Raw genomic sequence first — 18,552 nt, forward strand, 5'->3', positions numbered from 1 at the left:
AGACAGAAACACACCAGTGCATGTGTATGGATTATTTTTGGAGAAGGATCTTTTACTGTTATATGGACTATGAATCAAGTACAATCGTGATGCAATTGTCATTGCTCGGACCAGACACATCACACCCAGCATGTGGACACAGCTCACGTCCTCCTAGGTCAGAGAGATGACTCGGCGCTCAATGAAGCATCCTGGCCATGTGCTTTCTCTGCACTCTGCTTGTAATGTCTGCCGAACACGTCAGAAGGAAGAATTGCTGGAGACATGAGGACACGCCCCCTCCCTGAGACATCGGATACACATGTTGAGATCGCAGAGAACCGGAGAGGAGAGCGGAGAGAGAGAGAGGTCACCTGCTGAATGACCTGCACCGGCCATCCACTACACCGAGGAGCACCACCCACCATCCAATCACTGCACTGCCATCACACAGGGCGATTATCTGCATCCTGATCATACAGAAACACAGGACCATGTTATCACCATCATCCCTGTCCTCATCTAAAGATCAACACTACCATCATCTCTGTCCTCATCTGAAGATCAACATCACCATCATCCCTGTCCTCATCTGAAGATCAACTTCATCCCTATCCTCATCTGAAGATCAACTTCATCCCTGTCCTCATCTGAAGATCATCACCATCATCCCTGTCCTCATCTGAAGATCGTCACCATCATCCCTGTCCTCATCTGAAGATCGTCACCATCATCCCTGTCCTCATCTGAAGATCGTCACCATCATCCCTGTCCTCATCTGAAGATCAACGTCACCATCATCCCTGTCCTCATCTGAAGATCAACATCACCATCATCCCTGTGCTCATCTGAAGATCATCGTCACCATCACCCCTGTCCTCATCTGAAGATCAACATCACCATCATCCCTGTCCTCATCTGAAGAACATCACCATCATCATCCCTGTCCTTGAGCCCCCCCTCATCTGAACATCATCCCTCAATGAGTCATCCCTATCCTCATCTGAACATCATGCCTATAATTGAGTCATCCCTGTCCTCATCTGACGACCTTTCCTGTCCTCGAGTCATCCCTATCCTCCTCTGAATATCATCCCTGTCCTCATTGGATCATCATCCAATCACCATCACTGCCCTCGTTGGATGATCCATAGCCTCACTGGATCATCATCCCTGTCCCCTGTTTGAAGATCATCCTTGTCAGATCATCATTATCCCTGTCTTCATCTGATCATCCCTGTCCTCATTGCTTCATCACCCTGTCCTCATCTGAAGATCATCCCTATCCCTCATTGGGTTATTCTTATCCTTGTTATATCATCATCCCTGTCTTCGTCTGATCATCCCTGTCTTCATTGGGTCATTATCAGATCATCATCATCCCTGTCTTAATTGGGTGATCCTTATCAGATAATTACCATCCCTGTCCTCATTGCTCCATCACCCTGTCTTCATGCTTGTCCTCATCGGATTGTCCTGAGCGCAGCGGGCTGTATTGGAGTCTCATTGTTCCTCTGCATGTGGTCGTCTCCCCTGTGTTGACCTGAAGGATGGAGGATATGGAAGCCAGTCAGCCCTCTCTGGTGGAAGCCTCTCCTCCTCTACAGAACCCCAGGATGTGCGATCTCCTGTCCCGAGTCTGGGGGAAGATGTTCTCATGGTAACTTGCCTGATGGTGCTGGGATTGGGGTGTAAAAGTTATAATGTGTATTCTGGGAGGGAGGTGACTGTATACACCACCATTTCTCAATATTTGTCCCCCAGAGGAATCCCTAAAAAAAATTAGATCTGAGGACCCCTACTGAAACCAATTCATCAGAGGTCATTGGGAAGAATGCTCTTACATTGGGGGCCAATAGGGTGGATGCAACCCTTACAGACCGTTAAAAAAAAAAACAATTATTATGCTGCTGGCTCTGCCAAGTGGTGTTGGCTCCTGACCTCTGCAGGCACCATCACATGGCAGATCTCAGCCACCGCTCAAGGAACCCCCAGCAAACTCTGGAGGAACCCTGGTTGAGAATGGCTGGTGTATGCTGTACAATGTGAATACAGAATACATATCTGCCACTCCCTTCAATTTACCACGCACACAAAAACCCTGCCCCCCCCCCCTTTTATAGCCATGTCCTCTTGCCTACCGTGCACAGAATAGAGTGTGGCCGGGAGGCACAGCTGCTGGGTGGCGGGCAGCAGCTGGGCGCTGCCAAGGTTAACATTTCCTATTAACAAGCTGGTAATTGGTTGCTAGGACCTCCCGGTTCCCTAGCAACCAATCACCTGCTAATTATGCCGAAACTCGTGCTGCTCCTGCCCCTGCCCTCTGTTCAGTGCAGCTGTGCCCTCCTGGTTGCTTTCTATTCTTTGCTATCCCCTGCCTCTTGCTCTCCATGCTGCCTTGAGAATGACAGTGGCTGAGGCCAGAGGGAAGGAAGGCTCCTAAATGATGTCCAGGTCTGGATGGGACAGTGGCTTGGTCCCAGGGGCGGACTGATCATTTGGAAAATCGGGCACTGCCCAAGGGCCCGGGGTCAGTAGGGGGCCCCATGAGATGCCCCTGGTACCTTTTTCATAGGCTTTTTTGAGTTTGGGCAAGGACACAGGGGCCCCATGATCCCCTATTGCCCGGGGGCCCCATGAGTTGTCAGTCCGCCCCTGGTTGGTCCACATCTGGACCGCGGTCCGCCGTTTAGTGATGCCTGGTCTATATAGATCAAAGGCGCTATATAGATTTCAAGAGGAATCTTTCACACTCTAGTATTGTTAAAAGCCTCATTCTTAGGCTTCATGCACATGGCACTTGGGATCGTTTGACACGCAAACATACAACTCCAGACCATCTGTGTCCAATAGTGTATGTCCATATTTATGCACATGGTTACGCAGGTACTGTACGTGTCTATGGACAGCTGTGTCTCCCAGGCAAGGAATTTTACATCAAGGCAGCTGGGTGCATGAGGACCAACAAGGCAAGGTACAGTCTTTCACGTGGTTGTCCACAGTCTCCAATGCTTATCATAAAAGAAACCATTCCCTTGGACAAGGTGTACATAAACTGCTGCCCATTTTGACAGACCACAATCCACTCTGTAAGCAAAAAAAGAACATTCTTTTGAGTCAAAATTAGCATGTCAAAGACATATCATAGCATTCCTGTGACCTCTAGCAAGATGCATAGGTCAGTGCCACAGGGAGGAAGATGACTTGTTTATCAACATTTTTCGAAAAAGCAGATAAGGAAGGTGATTCTACATCTAGGTATTAGGTGATTGAAAAAGTTAAATCTCTGGGCCTTGACTGTGATCTAGGATAAAATAGGAGTATGATCTATGAGAAGTAAATTGACTTCCATAAATTCAGTGGACCACTCTAGGAAATACTAACCCTGATCTTCAAGAATTTCTTGCTGGAAAAAGAACTGGTAGCAAATATTTCTTTTGGATAGCGTAAGGGAGGGTTATAACCCCTGTCAGGTTGTTTTTTTGCCATCTTGTTTTCCATTGGGGAGATTGCCCTTCATTTGCAGTGCCATAGCCAAAATGGGAAGTGAGCTCTTACAAAATCATGGAAATCTCTGGTATTCACCAGAACTAGTGTCCACTTTGGAATATTCTCCTCTATTCCTGTTCTGGTGACCACTCACAATTTGGAATTCTCTTTCACTTTCAGTTCTAACAGTCGCCAGGACCAACAGGGAGGGTGACTCTCCCTAATGGGGGCACAGACAGTACATTTTCTAATCCCTCTCTACTCTATACAAAACTTAAAAAAAAAAAAAAAAAAAAAAAAGGTTGGCGATGGCACTGGAGAGCCCAAGGTCAAGGGAAACAACTTCCCCAGTTAGAGCAGGAGGAACTTGAGGAACAGATGTTCCCCAATCCCTCCTGTGTCTAATGATGCTAGAAGCGATGTGCATTACTGATAGACCCCCAATGTCTGCATAAACAGTAGAGTAAAAAAAAGTTAAAGAAAAATTATATAACTATTATAAATAAATAAATATTAATATATAAACCTATAAAATAAAAATAATGAAAACACATTTTAAACCATTCCCTTCACCCCTGTACGTTCCCCTTATAAAAACCACAGTGTAGGGCGCGCACATATACTTACTCTGTTACAGCACATGTGAGGTATCATTGTGGAACGTCAGTGAGAGCAATAATTCCAGGACCATAATTCACAGGTATCTGTAAAGTGATAAGCTGTAAAGGCTTTTAAAGTGTTGCCTGTTGGAAAAGTTTGGGTACCATACACCGTGTTCCAAATTATTATGCAAATTATATTTTTCTCATTTACCTAAATAATTGATGTAAATAACAGTCAGCATAATTCTCATGTTATCAACTATTAAGAGAACAATTCACATTTTATTGAACAAACCTCCTAATGATAACAGGATTTTTTTCATACATAAACTTCGAATGCACTGTTCCAAATTATTATGCACAGTAAGTTTCAAAACACTTTATAGGTTGTAAAGAACTGAAAATTGTTATTTGTTGTGTTTGCAGCATATTTACTGAAATCAAAAGCTATTTCAGTCAAACTTTTAACAACATTTTAACTTTTTAAACATTTGAACAGGTCACGTTACATTTTAACATAGGACCCCTTATTTGATAGCAGCTTCACAAGTCTTGCATCCATTGAACTTGTGAGTTTTTGGACAGTTTCTGCTTGAATTTGATTGCAATATGTCAGAATAGCCTCCCAGAGCTGCTGTTTGGATGTAAACTGCCTCCCACCCTCATAGATCTTTTGCTTGAGGATGCTCCAAAGGTTCCCAATAGGATTGAGGTCGGGAGGATGGAGGCCACACCATGACTTTCTCTCCTTTTATCCCCATAATAGCCATTGATGCAGAGGTATTCTTTGCAGCATGAGATGGTGCATTGTCATGCATGAAGATGATTTTATTACGGAAAACATAGTTCTTCCTTCTGTACCAGGGAAGAAAGTGGTCAGTCATAAACTCCACATACTTTGCAGAGGTCATCTTTACACCTTCGGGGCCCCTAAAGGGGCTGACCAGCTCTGTTCCCATGATTCCGGCCCAAAACATGACTCCACCACTGCCTTGCTGACATCGCAGCCTTGTTGGAACAGGGTGGCCGTTCACCAACCATCCACTACTCTATCCATCTGGGCCATCCAGGGTTGCAGGGCACTCATCAGTGAACAGGACTGTTTGAAAATTAGTCTTCATGTATTTTCTGCCCAATGCATCCGTTTCTGCTTGTGAGCATTGGTTAGTGGTGGTCGAATAGAAGGTTTATGCACAGTTGCAAGACTGTGGAGGACTCTACACCTTGATGTCCGTGGGACAGCAGAGGCACCAGCAGCTTCAAATATCTGTTTGCTGCTATGTAATGGTATTTTAGCAGCTGCTCTCTTGATCCGATGCATGGATCTGGCAGAAATCTTCCTCAATGTGCCTTTATCTGCACCAACCCGTTTGTGCTCTGAATCAGCCACAAATCTCTTAATAGTGCGATGATCACGCTTAAGTTTTCATGAAATATCTAATGTTTTCATACCTCGTCCAAGGCATTGAACTATTTCACTCTTTTCGGCAGCAGAGAGATCCTTTTTCTTCCTCATATTGCTTGAAAATGATGCTCTGCTTAATAATGTGGAACACCGTCCTTTAGTAGTTTTTCCTTAAATTGGGCTCCCCGGTCAATCTAATTATCACAGGTGTCCGAGATTGTTTTCAGTGATCAAAAGAGCCCTGACACACAATGCCATCCATGAGTTAAACTGAAAAACAAAATATTTAATCTTTGTGACACTTAAATAGAATTTGCATAATAATTTGGAACACGGTGTAGTTTTTGCGATTTTATGGGTGTGTGCAATTTTACAGCTTGACATGTTTGGTATCTATTTACTTGATGCAATATCATTTTTTATGTTTTACAAATACATTGGTATTATATTGTGTGTGTTTGCACCAAAGTTCATTTTAATGTATTTTTTTCTGAAAATATGCAATTGATAAATAGCTGTGCAAATATCGTGCAACACAAAAAAATTGCAACTCCCATCAATTTATCCTCTAGGGCCTCTGTTTTCAGAAAATAAATACTTTTTCAAGGTTTTACAAAAATTTCTAGCAAACAATGCAGATTTTAGTATGTGTGCAAAAAAATTGACCTGGTAAACAATTGGTTAAATATACTCAGTTGAGTAAAGATGGATTCTGTTTAACAATCTTCTGCATTTTTCTTCATTGTTCTGTGGAGGCTTACTTTTTTTCTGTTTATATTCTGTACATCCGGTTTAATTGTATTTCTGACCACCCATCGGGTGCAGGAAGTTTTTATTTTCATTTTTCCTTTTGTCATACTACTTGAAAAACAAGAAATCCTGGCCCCTTTCACACCAGAACGCAGTGTGGGAAACCCTCATTCCATGTAAGTTTCCCGCACCGCATTCAAAAAGCACTTCAATTGTGATCTGCAGCAGGTGTCAATGTGAAGTTAATGACACCCGAAATGCAGGTCTCAAACGCAGCGCGTCAGCCTGCACCGGAATGCATGGTACAGAAGTACCATGAAATATGGTTGCAGTGCATTTCCAAAATTAGTGTATGCACTACTTTGGGTACGGTGCATTGTGATTTGAGCAAACACAAATATTGGTGTGGCGCTACCCCTGTACTCTATTGCAATGACAAGAAACCAAATATGCACACTAGGACTACGGTGCATAGTGTTTGTTTGCATACACTCCTATTGGGTCTGTGGTAGGCAGGGTGGATTTGATTTAAATCAAACTGATTTAAATCACTAGTCAGTAAGGCTTGATTTAAATCATAGTTTTCTATATAATGACTAATTCTTGCTGGTATAACTTTAATATGCAAGTAGATGAAGATTTTTAGAATAACAACTTTTCATATTAGTTTTTTTATCCCCAGTTTAATATATTTGGACAACTTTTATGTTGTATTTAGGAAGGAGAAAAATAATCATTACCTTAATAATAACAATTTAAATAGATTTATTCAACTGAAACAATAACATTACAGCATATGTTATTTGCTTAAACAAACATCCATGTTCGTTAATTTGGCTAAACAAAATATATATATTTTAAGAAACTTAGACTGTCAGCCCCTTCCTCCTCACACTTAGTTTCACTTTCTTCTTGTGCAGATCTATTCCACTCCAAACAATCAGAAAAATATTGTTTCTATTCTATTCACTGAACTTCTTGAAACTTAGCACTGAAGGGGTTGATTCTGTATTCATAGGTTTATAGAAGTTAGGATTAAGGTCTTTTTCTTAACTCTGTTCATGTTATAACATTTTTGCTGTGAAGAAGAGGCATGTGATCTCCGCTGAGTCAAATTCAGTTTTGAGAACTGCAAAAGTAAACCAAGCATCTGTGATAACATCTTGTAGGCAGAGAAACTGCCCAATAATCTTACAAAAACCTCTGGAAGAGCATGACATTGTGAATGGATTCATGGAATTTATTTACCAAAAAAATTAAACATATACAGCCTTATTCTACATAATTAAAAAACTAATCTTTATTTCATAATGGAATAACCTTTGGATGGTAATATATTTTCCTCAAAAAGCATTTTATTTAAAAAAATCCGATTTAAATAAAAAAAAAAAATCCGATTTAAATAAAAAAAATCAGATAATTTTTTTTTTTTTAATTTTTTTGATTTTTTTTATTCACCCTGGTGGTAGGTGTTGGCAGCAGCCTATTCTTTTGATTCTGTTGCGCGGAATCTCTCTCACCCTTTTGCACTGCGATTTGAGCGCATTCAGAATAAATGAGTTCAGATCACACCGCACTGAACCACATATGAATAGCACAGGAACCCTCAGTGCATTTCCTAGTGTGAACTGGTCCTTAAGTCCCATACAACGATCAGGATATTGGACGAATGATTGTTCATCCTTTTTTTTTTTTTTTTTTGCATTCTAGTCTCATATTGAAAGTGAATCGGTTACTAATGATATGAAAATTCTTGTACGACCAAATATAAATTCAGAAGTGATGTAATGTGTTTGTGTTGTATTTTCAGACAAAACTGTACTGATTAAAGGAAAATTGTACGATCTGGTATCGTACAAGAAATTTTCATGCTTCTGCCTTCAAGTAATTTCAGACAAAAGCTGTGTACTAAAGATCAGATTATCGTACAATGTTCTGATTGTGTGTACTAGGCTTTACTGTAGCATTGACTGAAAGTGCTTTATAAACCAAACAATAGAAACACATCAAACTTTTTACTTCTGTAAAAATATACCCCTCGACTTCCTGAGACACACACACCCCTGCTATCCCCGATTATGCAGACGTACCCTTAAGTTAACTCTAATAAACCTTAACTCCTTCTTCCCCTTCTCACATTAGCTTTTTTTTTTTTCCTGCTGATTTGTTTTTTATTTTGTGTTTTTTAACCATTAATATTGAGGGCTAAAACACACTTTTGCACTGCAGTTTGTTGCAGCAGTGTGCGTGTTACTGCAATGCATTTTAACAAATGCTATAGCATGTTGCAGTGCCGTTCATTTTGAATGGCACCCCAATGCACTAGCACAACGCAGCCTCTGATCCACGTGCATTGCAGAGCACCACAACACATTGTAACTTACTGCTGTGCACTGTGGTGGTGGGGGGGAATGCTGCTTGTCTATTTTTTGGTTCCTGCATGTTGACGGTCCATTCTAAATGAATAGACTGCCTTACTGCAACACATGACCTGCTTTCATCCTGTGCCCTATGCTTCCATTAGTTTTTTTTCTACCTATGTGTGTCCTTGTTGATTTGTGATAATTGCTGTTGCAGGTATGTCCTGAAGACTCTTCTCATGGGCCAGTTATTGTCCCTCTTCATATGTGGGACTGCTGTGACCAGCCAGTACTTGGCAAAGGAGTATGAGGTGGACACCCCCATGCTGCAGAGCTTTATCAACTATTGCCTACTGTTCATGGTTTACACTGTCTGGCTGGCATTTAGGTCAGGTGAGTAAAACTGCTTAAACATTTCATTGTCTTCCATTCTACTCAAATTTTACTTGTAATGTAAAAAACTTCCAAACTTGAACTGTACCCTTGCTTATAATACTTCTTTAACCTCTTCCCTCTCAGCCTCGGCATCCCTTTAACCCCATAATTACACAGTAACGCAAATATGCGGTGTCCAGGAGGTGGGCTTTAAATCTGAACACCGCATATATATGTTCCTGTGTTCACAGTTCGCTCCCAGCACAAAGATCGTTCTCTCATCGGGATCCCCAAGTCTTGTACTAACATTCAGGAACTAGGACTCCTGGTTCATGACCACCTGATTGCTGTGATAGTCTGACTGGCTATCACAGTGATCAGTCACTGTACAGCACTCCCATGTGTTTTCTTTCTCTTCTGAATGGAGAGAAAGATGCATTGTTTCTTCCTCTCCTGGCAGGAGAGAAAGATATAAACAAAAAAAACTGTGTAAAAAAAAAAGAATAAATGTAAAGTTAAAAAATAGATAGATCAAGGTTTGATCTAGGTTAGGGTCAAGATAAGAGTCAAGGGTCGGGGTCAACATCGTTTTAGGTAGGGTTAAAAAAAATTGCATTTTTAAAATGCAGTTTTACATTTTATTTTTTGTTTGTTTGTTCTAGAGCTGATTTCCTCATAAATGTTTGTTGCTTCTACCTGTATGTATCCTTGTTGATTTGTGATATTTGCCATTGCAGGTATGCCTGAAGACTCTTCTCATGGTTCAGTTGCTGTCTCTCTTCATATGTGGGACTGCTTTGACCACCCAGTACTTGGTGGAGCAGTATAAGGTGGACACCCTGATGCAGCAGAGCTTTTTTAACTATTGCCTACTGAACAGCCCACCCATGTGTTTCCTTTCTCTTCTGAGTGGAAAGAAAGATGCATTTTATCTTTCTCTCCTTGAAGGAGAGAAAGATGTAAACAAACAAAAGTGTGTAAAATAGATACATATAAAATAGATCAAGGTTTGATCTAGATTAGTGTTAGGGTCAAGATAGGAGTCAAAGGTCAGGGTCAGCATGTTTTAGGTGGGATTAAAAAAACAAACAAAAAAAACCTGCATTTTTAAAATTAGTAACAGTGTGAGTTAGTGTTAGTGTATTTTAGAATAAAAAAAGAAAAATGTGCACTTTTGTTTCTGGGCCCTACTACAGGTACAAACAACAAATACCATACACGTGTTATCACTGCGATCGCCAGCAGGAGAATTTTATTTTGGGTTGTTCTTTGGTGCTATTTATGGTCATAGCATGAAATCTACAACTGAATTTAAACTATTTTTCTACTATTTTGGCCCAGTTTTCCTATAATAATAACAAATCATGAGATGCGTTACCATTTGCCACCAAATGAAAGCCCAGTTTGTCCTGAAAAGATGGGTATGATTCACCTGGATACACAAAGTAGTTGCGATCGTATGTAGTTTTACTAATGTGTCAAAGTTGCAAAATTGGGTCTTGGCATTAAATTTTGTTTTACCCCTCAGTCATGAAGGCGTTAAGTGGGTCTTTACACCCAGGGGGTAAAGTGTACTGCCCAGTCACATGATCAGAAGCCAGTCCCACCAATACCTGACCATGACTAGATTGAGAGTGGTCTATGACAGTGCAGTTAGTGTGTTGCGAGCACACTCTCAGCACAGAAACCTCAACCATCCATGGATGCATATTGATGTTCAAGCCCACAGTCTTTGCTGTTGTACATATGTGTTATGCGGACAGCAAGCGGTTAAAGTAAACTTGTGCCCTGATTTTGACAGGTTTCTGCTCCTACTGCCTAGGCGATCAGAAGCAGAAGTTCTCCACCCCCTTCCCACAGTCTTCAGGTCCCAGAAGACTGGGACCATTCACAATGTGCAGCGCTGCTTACGCATGCACAGTGGGCACCTGGCTGTGAAACCACAATCTGGCACAGCCGTGTGCCCACAGTTAAGATTCTGGGGACAGAAGACGTTACGGAAGCCCAGCAGGGGTGAGCATACCGCTGGATCGTGGGACAGGTGAATGGTTATTTTGAAAAGCTAGTAGATACAGTTTCTGTAGCTGCTCACTTTTATTTTTTTCACAGTAGACTAAAGAACCGCTTTAGGTAGAGTACACTAACCAGCTGTGTAAAATAGATTTGTGACATGAGCCTGTTGTGTAAGGCACTAGCTGAACCTTTCCATTGTTTCCGCCTGGAACAGGACAGAACGGGCTTCTGTACATAGTGAGAAACAAGTGGTGGAAGTATCTTCTTCTTGGTATAGTTGATGTGGAAGCCAACTACTCCATTGTGAAAGCCTACCAGTTTACTACCCTTACTAGTGTCCAGGTAAGGCTGATTTAACTTTTTTTTATGTTGCATATTTATCTTTTTCTCATTTCTGTGCACAAATACACAATAGGACACCTATGTCAATTTGTAAAAGACTAGTTTATAGACTATAGCAACTAAATTCCCATTTTTATAACCTACTCTTTAACATTTTTTTTTCACAGAAGACTTTGCATTGTCTCAATAACTTTGAAGCATTCTCTGATTGAGGCAGAGTGGTGTTGTCACAATCTTCACCTCATCCAATTGGAGAACACTTTAGGGGACTTTTTACTAAAACTGGAGGTTGCATAATCTGGTGCAGCTGTGCATAGAAACCAATCAGCTTCCAGGTTTTATTGTCAAAGCTTAACTGAACAAGTTGAAGTTAGAAGCTGTCTGGCCACCAGCTTCTGAGTGCACCAGTTTTAGTAAATCTTCCCCTTTGTATTAATTGAGAAAATAAAAAGTGTTATCTGAATGGTACCTGTGCCAAACAAATGACCTCCTGTGTTTATAATGCAGCAGGTCAGCTGCTCAGCACAGGACCTGGAAGCAATTGGAGATCACTGGCATAATGGTGTATACCGTATTTTTTGCTCCATAAGACGCACCTAGGTTTTAGAGGACGACAACAAGAAAAAAAAATATGAACCAAGACTATAGACATAGTACAGGAGATGACCAGAGACTACAGACACAGTACAGGAGATGACTAGAGACTACAGACACAGTACAGGAGATGACCAGAGACTGCGCACACAGGGCAGGAGATGACCAGAGACTGCGCACACAGGGCAGGAGATGACCAGAGACTGCGCACACAGGGCAGGAGATGACCAGAGACTGCGCACACAGGGCAGGAGATGACCAGAGACTGCGCACACAGGGCAGGAGATGACCAGAGACTGCGCACACAGGGCAGGAGATGACCAGAGACTGCGCACACAGGGCAGGAGATGACCAGAGACTGCGCACACAGGGCAGGAGGTGACCAGAGACTGCGCACACAGGGCAGGAGGTGACCAGAGACTGCGCGTACAGAGGGCAGGAGGTGACCAGAGTTCTTTCAGCAATGCACAGATCTACAGTTTGTGAACAGCAGCTCAGAGTTTGGTGTAACAGTCCACAGGCAGTCTATGGGGGGAAGGACATACAGTTGTGTTCAAAATAATAGCAGTCAGACATCACTAACCTGATCAATCACTGTTTTTGGTAGAAATGATATTTCTACATGGCAAATAATTTACTAGCAGGTGTAGTAGAGTAATAGAAATCCAACAGTCATGACACACATGGTGCTGATTCTGTGTAATTGAATCACTAATTGAAAGGGGCATGTTCAAAATAATACTGTGGAGTTCTATTAGTGAGGTCATTCATTCTTTGAAAAACAGGTGGCAATTGTTGCCCTTATTTAAGGAAGGAAGGCAGCAAATGTTGTACATGCTGGTTACAGTGCATTTCTCTCTGAAATTCTGAGGAAAATGGGTCATTCCAGACATTGTTCAGAAGAACAGCATACCTTGATTAAAAAGTTGATTGGAGAGGGGAAAACATATAAAGAAGTGCAGAAAATGATAGGCTGATCAGCTAAAATGATCGCAAATGCTTTAAAATGGCAACCAAAACCTGAAAGACGTGGAAGAAAGCGAAAAACTACCATTCGAATAGATAGAAGAATAGCCAAAATGGCAAGGACTCCGCCAACAATCAGCTCCAGGAAGATCAAAGAAGGTCTAAAGTTACCTGTGAGTACTGTTACAATTAGAAGACGCCTATGTGAAGCCAAGCTATCTGCAAGAAGCCCCCGCAAAGTCCCACTGTTGAAAAAAAGACATGTGCTGAAGAGGTTACAATTTGCCAAAGAGCACATTGACTGGCCTAAAGAGAAATGACGCAACATTTTGTGGACTGGTGAAAGTAAGATTGTTCTTTTTGGGTCTAGTGGCCGGAGACAGTTTGTCAGACGACCCCCAAACACTGAATTCAAGCCACAGTACACTGTGAAGACAGTGAAGCATGGTTGCGCAAGCATCATGATATGGGGATGTTTCTCATACTACGGTGTTTAGCCTATTTATCGCATACCAGGGATCATGGATCAGTTTGAATACATCAGAATACTTGAAGAGGTCATGCTGCCTTATGCTGAAGAGGAAATGCCCTTGAAATGGGTGTTCCAACAAGACAACGACCCCAAACACACCAGTAAACGTGCAACATCTTGGTTCCAGACCAACAAGATTGACGTTATGGAGTGGCCAGCCCAATCCCCGGATCTTAATCCAATAGAAAACTTGTGGGGTGACATCAAAAATGCAGTTTCTGAGGCAAAACCAAGAAATAGAGAAGAACTGTGGAATGTAGTCCAATCATCCTGGGCTGGAATACCTGTTCACAGGTGCCAGAAGTTGGTTGACTCCATGCAACACAGATGTACAGCAGTTCTCAGAAACAGTGCTTATACAACTAAATATTCATTAAGTGATTCAAAGGAAAGCAAAATCTTCAAACATTTTTCAGTTTATATAGTGAATGTTTGAGTTTGTAAAGAAGAATACAAACACTGCTATTTTTTTGAACAGTCTAATATTCACTTTTCTTCAATTTTTTTAGAGGAACAATCCAAATTTGATCTATTTTTCTTCATGTTTTGATTTGGAATAGAATGTGTAGTGATCCCAATGCATTTGTGTGTATGGAAATAAAAGCTATTAGAAGGATTTTGAGCTTTATTCACTTTTTTCAACACACTGCTATTATTTTGAACACAACTGTACCTGGCCAGCCGTGCTCAGCATCCTCTGAGATCCGGGGGCGGGGCTCCCACTCACATCACTTCTACTACAGCAGCTCCCTCTTGAGCATACAGGCTGCATGGGGCGGAGTCAGTGGAGCTTCCGGGGCAGAGTCAGTGGAGCTTCCGGACCTGTCCCCACCCCCTCTCTGCTGGCTGACTTGGTATTTTCACACAGTGGCAGGGAGGGAGGGGGGAGGCCTGGTCGATATTCACTCCATAAGATGCACAAACTTTTCCCCCATTTTTTGGGGGGGAGGGGGGGGGGGAGTGCTCTTATGGAGCGAAAAATACGATAGTTCAGTGATTTCCTGCTTCCAGGGGGATCTCACAGCTATGACACACTTTGGTCCAAGCTGGGTCAATGTAACTTTGTAAAAATTGCCATACCTAAACCTCAGGATAGCAGCTGATCAGATACAGATCGGTCTGATCAGCTGCATTGGAGACCAGAGGGGAGATTTGGGGGTCTAATAGATCTCTTCATTGAGCCAAGATGTTGTTCATCCCTTGTAATAGCAATGAAGTTGATAAAAAAAAAAAGTTAAAGTTAGTGTTAAAAAAAAAAATAACCCAAATTTAGTTTATAACCAAAAATTATAATTAAAACTTTTTTTTTTTACATTTTTATTTTTTTTTTTATATATATTTTTTTTTAACATACCGTAACTCTAGCAGTACATTGTCACCATAGTGATACTGCACTATTTGTGGGGGGTGATGAAGAGTTTTCTTTTACACTGATAGCTGTTACACCCATAAAGGCTGTAGAAGCAATAATTCCTCCTTCTCTGGCTGCATTTTTGCAGCCATTGAGAAATGCTGTGAGAGCTGTGATTGGTCACAGCTTGTCACATGGTACAAGGCTGATGTGAATAGCCTTGTACCATGTGACCTCTGTGATCATTCACAGATTTCACTAGTAGTAAGCAATGATGTCAGAAGTGATATCTTGCTTACTACTATTCATGTGATCACTGATTGGCCAATCAGTGATCACATGAATTGGGACCTCACACAGAGATCCCGTACAGCGATCGGTGTTCTTCTTTGTCTGGAGGACACAGAGGGCACCTGATTGTGGTGCCGCGCGTACAGGTAGTTAATGTGGGTGTCGTTTATAAATAGCAACCCGCTTTGGCACTGCTACCGTCCGGCCGTTTATGTACATGGGCCGGACAGGAAGTGGTTAAATTGTTGGCTATGGAGATTTTTAGGTACCGTAATTTTGCGCTGTTCCATAGGTGGATGCAATTTTAAAGCACAAACTGTTTGCTATCCATTTACTTGGGGTTACATCATCTTTTAAACTCTAGCAAACAATTGGGTATTAGATTGTGTTTTACGAGTGCATTAAAATCTATTGAAGTGTTTTGGGTTTTTTTTCCCAAAAAAATTTGCGTTTCAAAAAAATGCTGTGCAAATATCATCATGTGACAAAAAATACAATGCCCACCTTTTTTAATCTCTAGGGCCTCTACTAAAAAAAAAACATATGTAATTTTTGGGGTTCTAATCTGGTTTCTAGCATAAAAAAAAAGACTTTTTACTTGTAGTAGAGGAATGCAAGAATTGTCCCAGACTAGAGGTGGTTAAAGTGTAAGTCCACCTTTACAGAAAAACTGTAAGGTGACCTTACACTGGAATCCCCCCACCTGGTCCCGCGATCCTGCTTGACTGGAAAGCTGCTTCACCGGTCGGGGGTTTGAAATCCTTCTGACTTTCTCTCCTCTCCTTGCAACGTTGACAGGACAGGCTAGACGGATTTTGATTGGTCAGCGCCGTCCATATGAGTAGGTATTGTCAAATTTCTGGTATCTGACGAATGCTGAAACATCAGTTTTAAATGAGCTCCCCTTTAATCCTTTGGTCCCTAAGAACTTGACCAGTACTTAATGGCAGTCAAGGGCGCATGCTTTGTAATTTAACAGCCGGCTGGGTTTCCTCAGACCTGCTTGCCTCTTTTGGGAGCTCAGGACTGGTGTAGATTTTGGAGAGTGGTTGTAGATCGGGGAATGTCTGTTCCCTGATCCCTGCCCTCCCTTCCCGGAAGTGCTCCGTTCACAGCATAGTGCAGTGAACAAGCCTAGTGCTTTTAATCTGTCCTCATTTCCTTTTTTTTTTTTTCTTTTTTTTATATATATATGTATATATAGCTTCTGGACTGTGTCGGGATCCCTGTGCTGATGGCTCTTTCTTGGTTTATCCTTCACTCAAGATACAAACTGATCCATTATATCGCTGTTGTGGTCTGTCTTTTGGGTGTTGGCACCATGGTTGGAGCAGATTTTATGTCTGGAAGAGAGAACGGCAAAGGTTAGACCCCTAAAAAAAAAAATATTTATATATATATATATATATATATATATATAATATATATACATTTGTGTTACCAAGTCAGGCTACACTTTTGAGCAGCATGATTAAAGGGGAACAGTTTTACATTTGTGTTGTTATATATCTACAATGAGTATCTGATAACAATATTGATGTTGTATTCACATTTTTAGGTAGCTTGTAGTGGCACATTTTTTCATTGACACATTTCTAGCTGTCTGCTATAGCAGTTGTTTAGTGGTGTCTTTGCTGGACGACTGCTGTGGGATTTTAGATGGCCACACATCTTACAATTTAAAGAAATGTCGATCCATCCATCAACTTTAGTACAACCAACCTGTCAGATTTTGTTTTCATGCAATCACTGCTGGTGGCTATAGCCCCCAGCAGTGATCAGTGTGTTCTGCTGACAGAGAAGGCTCCCCACTGTCAAGGCACAATAGTGCTGCAGGATGGATACCCCCATTAACATGGACTGTGTTGATGAGGGAATCGAGTATTTTTCTTTCCTTCCACCACGGGTGGAAAATTGCATAATCTATAGGTTGTCTAAGGCTATCTACAAGGTCAGACAGGGCACACCCTGTTTTCACAGCTGTCCGATAATACAGCTAGCAAGGAGATGACAACTTTGACAAACAGGCATTTTCTCTGCCTCCAATCACTTGTCTATATATCTGGAACATTTTAGCTGACAAGTTCCCCTCCATCTGAATTTCTCATGAGGAGCTTTTAAGTGCTTGAAGATGGAGAAAAGTGCTGGGTGGTGGAAGGGAGGGGTACTCGGTTTGACCTCACAGCTAGCCTTAGGCAGCATCTAGGAAGATGGGACAAAGTAATAAATGTACTTTGTTCCTGGAGAACAGAACACATGCATGAAATTCGTAGCAAAGCTTTTTCAGTTGTACAGCCTTAGATTTACCTGCATCAAAGTGGTGTTGGAGCCTACCTAAACAGTTCATGTAGTCTATCTCAATCTTGTAGGCCCTTGCACTACATATTTAGAAAAAATTAGCAGCTGACTAGAGCAAACTGCAAAAAAAGAGTGGTATTTTAAATCCAATGCAGAGTAAGCAATAAACATCAATAATAGAGATCAAAATAAAGAAATTATTTGCATCTAAGATCTTTTGAAAGGGTAGGCATATAACATGGTGAACACAGTCAATCAAAAAAGTAAAAACAGTGAATTAAAAAAAAAAAAAAAACAACAAGAAAGCATCCTGTGCATTCACTTAGCTGCATTATGTTGATTAAATATATGGCTGGGAAACCTTGCACTACATAGTTGTTCTTAAATCTAAAAGAGATGGTGGTATCAGATTTTAACATAGGTGACCCGCTTCAACAGGACTGAGAGCAGCTTAGTAAAGCACAACAGTAGTTTTTAGACTTGCTATCTTATGCATTCTTCTGCTACAGAGAATAAAGCAGATATACCGTATTTTTCGCTCCATAAGACGCACCTGACCATAAGACGCACCTAGGTTTTAGAGGAGAAAAAATTAGAAAAAAAATATTCTGAACCAATGGACTGCAGACACAGTACAGGGGATGACCAGAGACTGCGGACACAATACAGGGGATGACCAGAGACTGCGGACACAATACAGGGGATGACCAGAGACTGCGGACACAGTACAGGAGATGACCAGAGACTGCGGACACAGTACAGGAGATGACCAGAGACTGCGGATACAGTACAGGAGATGACCAGAGACTGCGGACACAGTACAGGGGATGACCAGAGACTGCGGACACAGTACAGGGGATGACCAGAGAGTGCGGACACAGTACAGGAGATGACCAGAGGCTGCGGACACAGTACAGGAGATGACCAGAGACTGCGGACACAGTACAGGGGATGACCAGAGAGTGCGGACACAGTACAGGGGATGACCAGAGATTGCAGACACAGTACAGGGGATGACCAGAGACTGCGGACAGTACAGGGGATGACCAGAGACTGCGGACACAGTACAGGGGATGACCAGAGACTGCGGACACAGTACAGGGGATGACCAGAGATTGCAGACACAGTACAGGGGATGACCAGAGACTGCGGACAGTACAGGGGATGACCAGAGACTGCGGACAGTACAGGGGATGACCAGAGAC

General features: G+C 41.8%; 1 protein-coding gene across 1 annotated transcript in view; it reads left to right on the forward strand.

Annotated features, from left to right (window-relative positions):
- The first annotated feature begins 269 nt into the window (after nt 1-269).
- LOC149454638 (queuine/queuosine transporter SLC35F2-like) overlaps nt 270-18,552 on the forward strand; it is a 40,961-nt gene continuing 22,678 nt past the window's right edge. The window contains exons 1-4 of the mRNA XM_089687299.1: nt 270-1,639; nt 8,803-8,978; nt 11,188-11,315; nt 16,254-16,413. Of these exons, the coding sequence (XP_089543425.1) occupies nt 1,530-1,639; nt 8,803-8,978; nt 11,188-11,315; nt 16,254-16,413 (574 nt within the window). The 5' untranslated portion in view covers nt 270-1,529. The remainder of the gene's footprint in view (nt 1,640-8,802; nt 8,979-11,187; nt 11,316-16,253; nt 16,414-18,552) is intronic.

This window comes from Staurois parvus, unplaced genomic scaffold, assembly GCF_062004578.1.
Source record: "Staurois parvus isolate SC_StPar_1 unplaced genomic scaffold, SC_StPar_1.0 ptg000422l, whole genome shotgun sequence".
Taxonomy (NCBI): Eukaryota; Metazoa; Chordata; class Amphibia; order Anura; family Ranidae; genus Staurois; species Staurois parvus.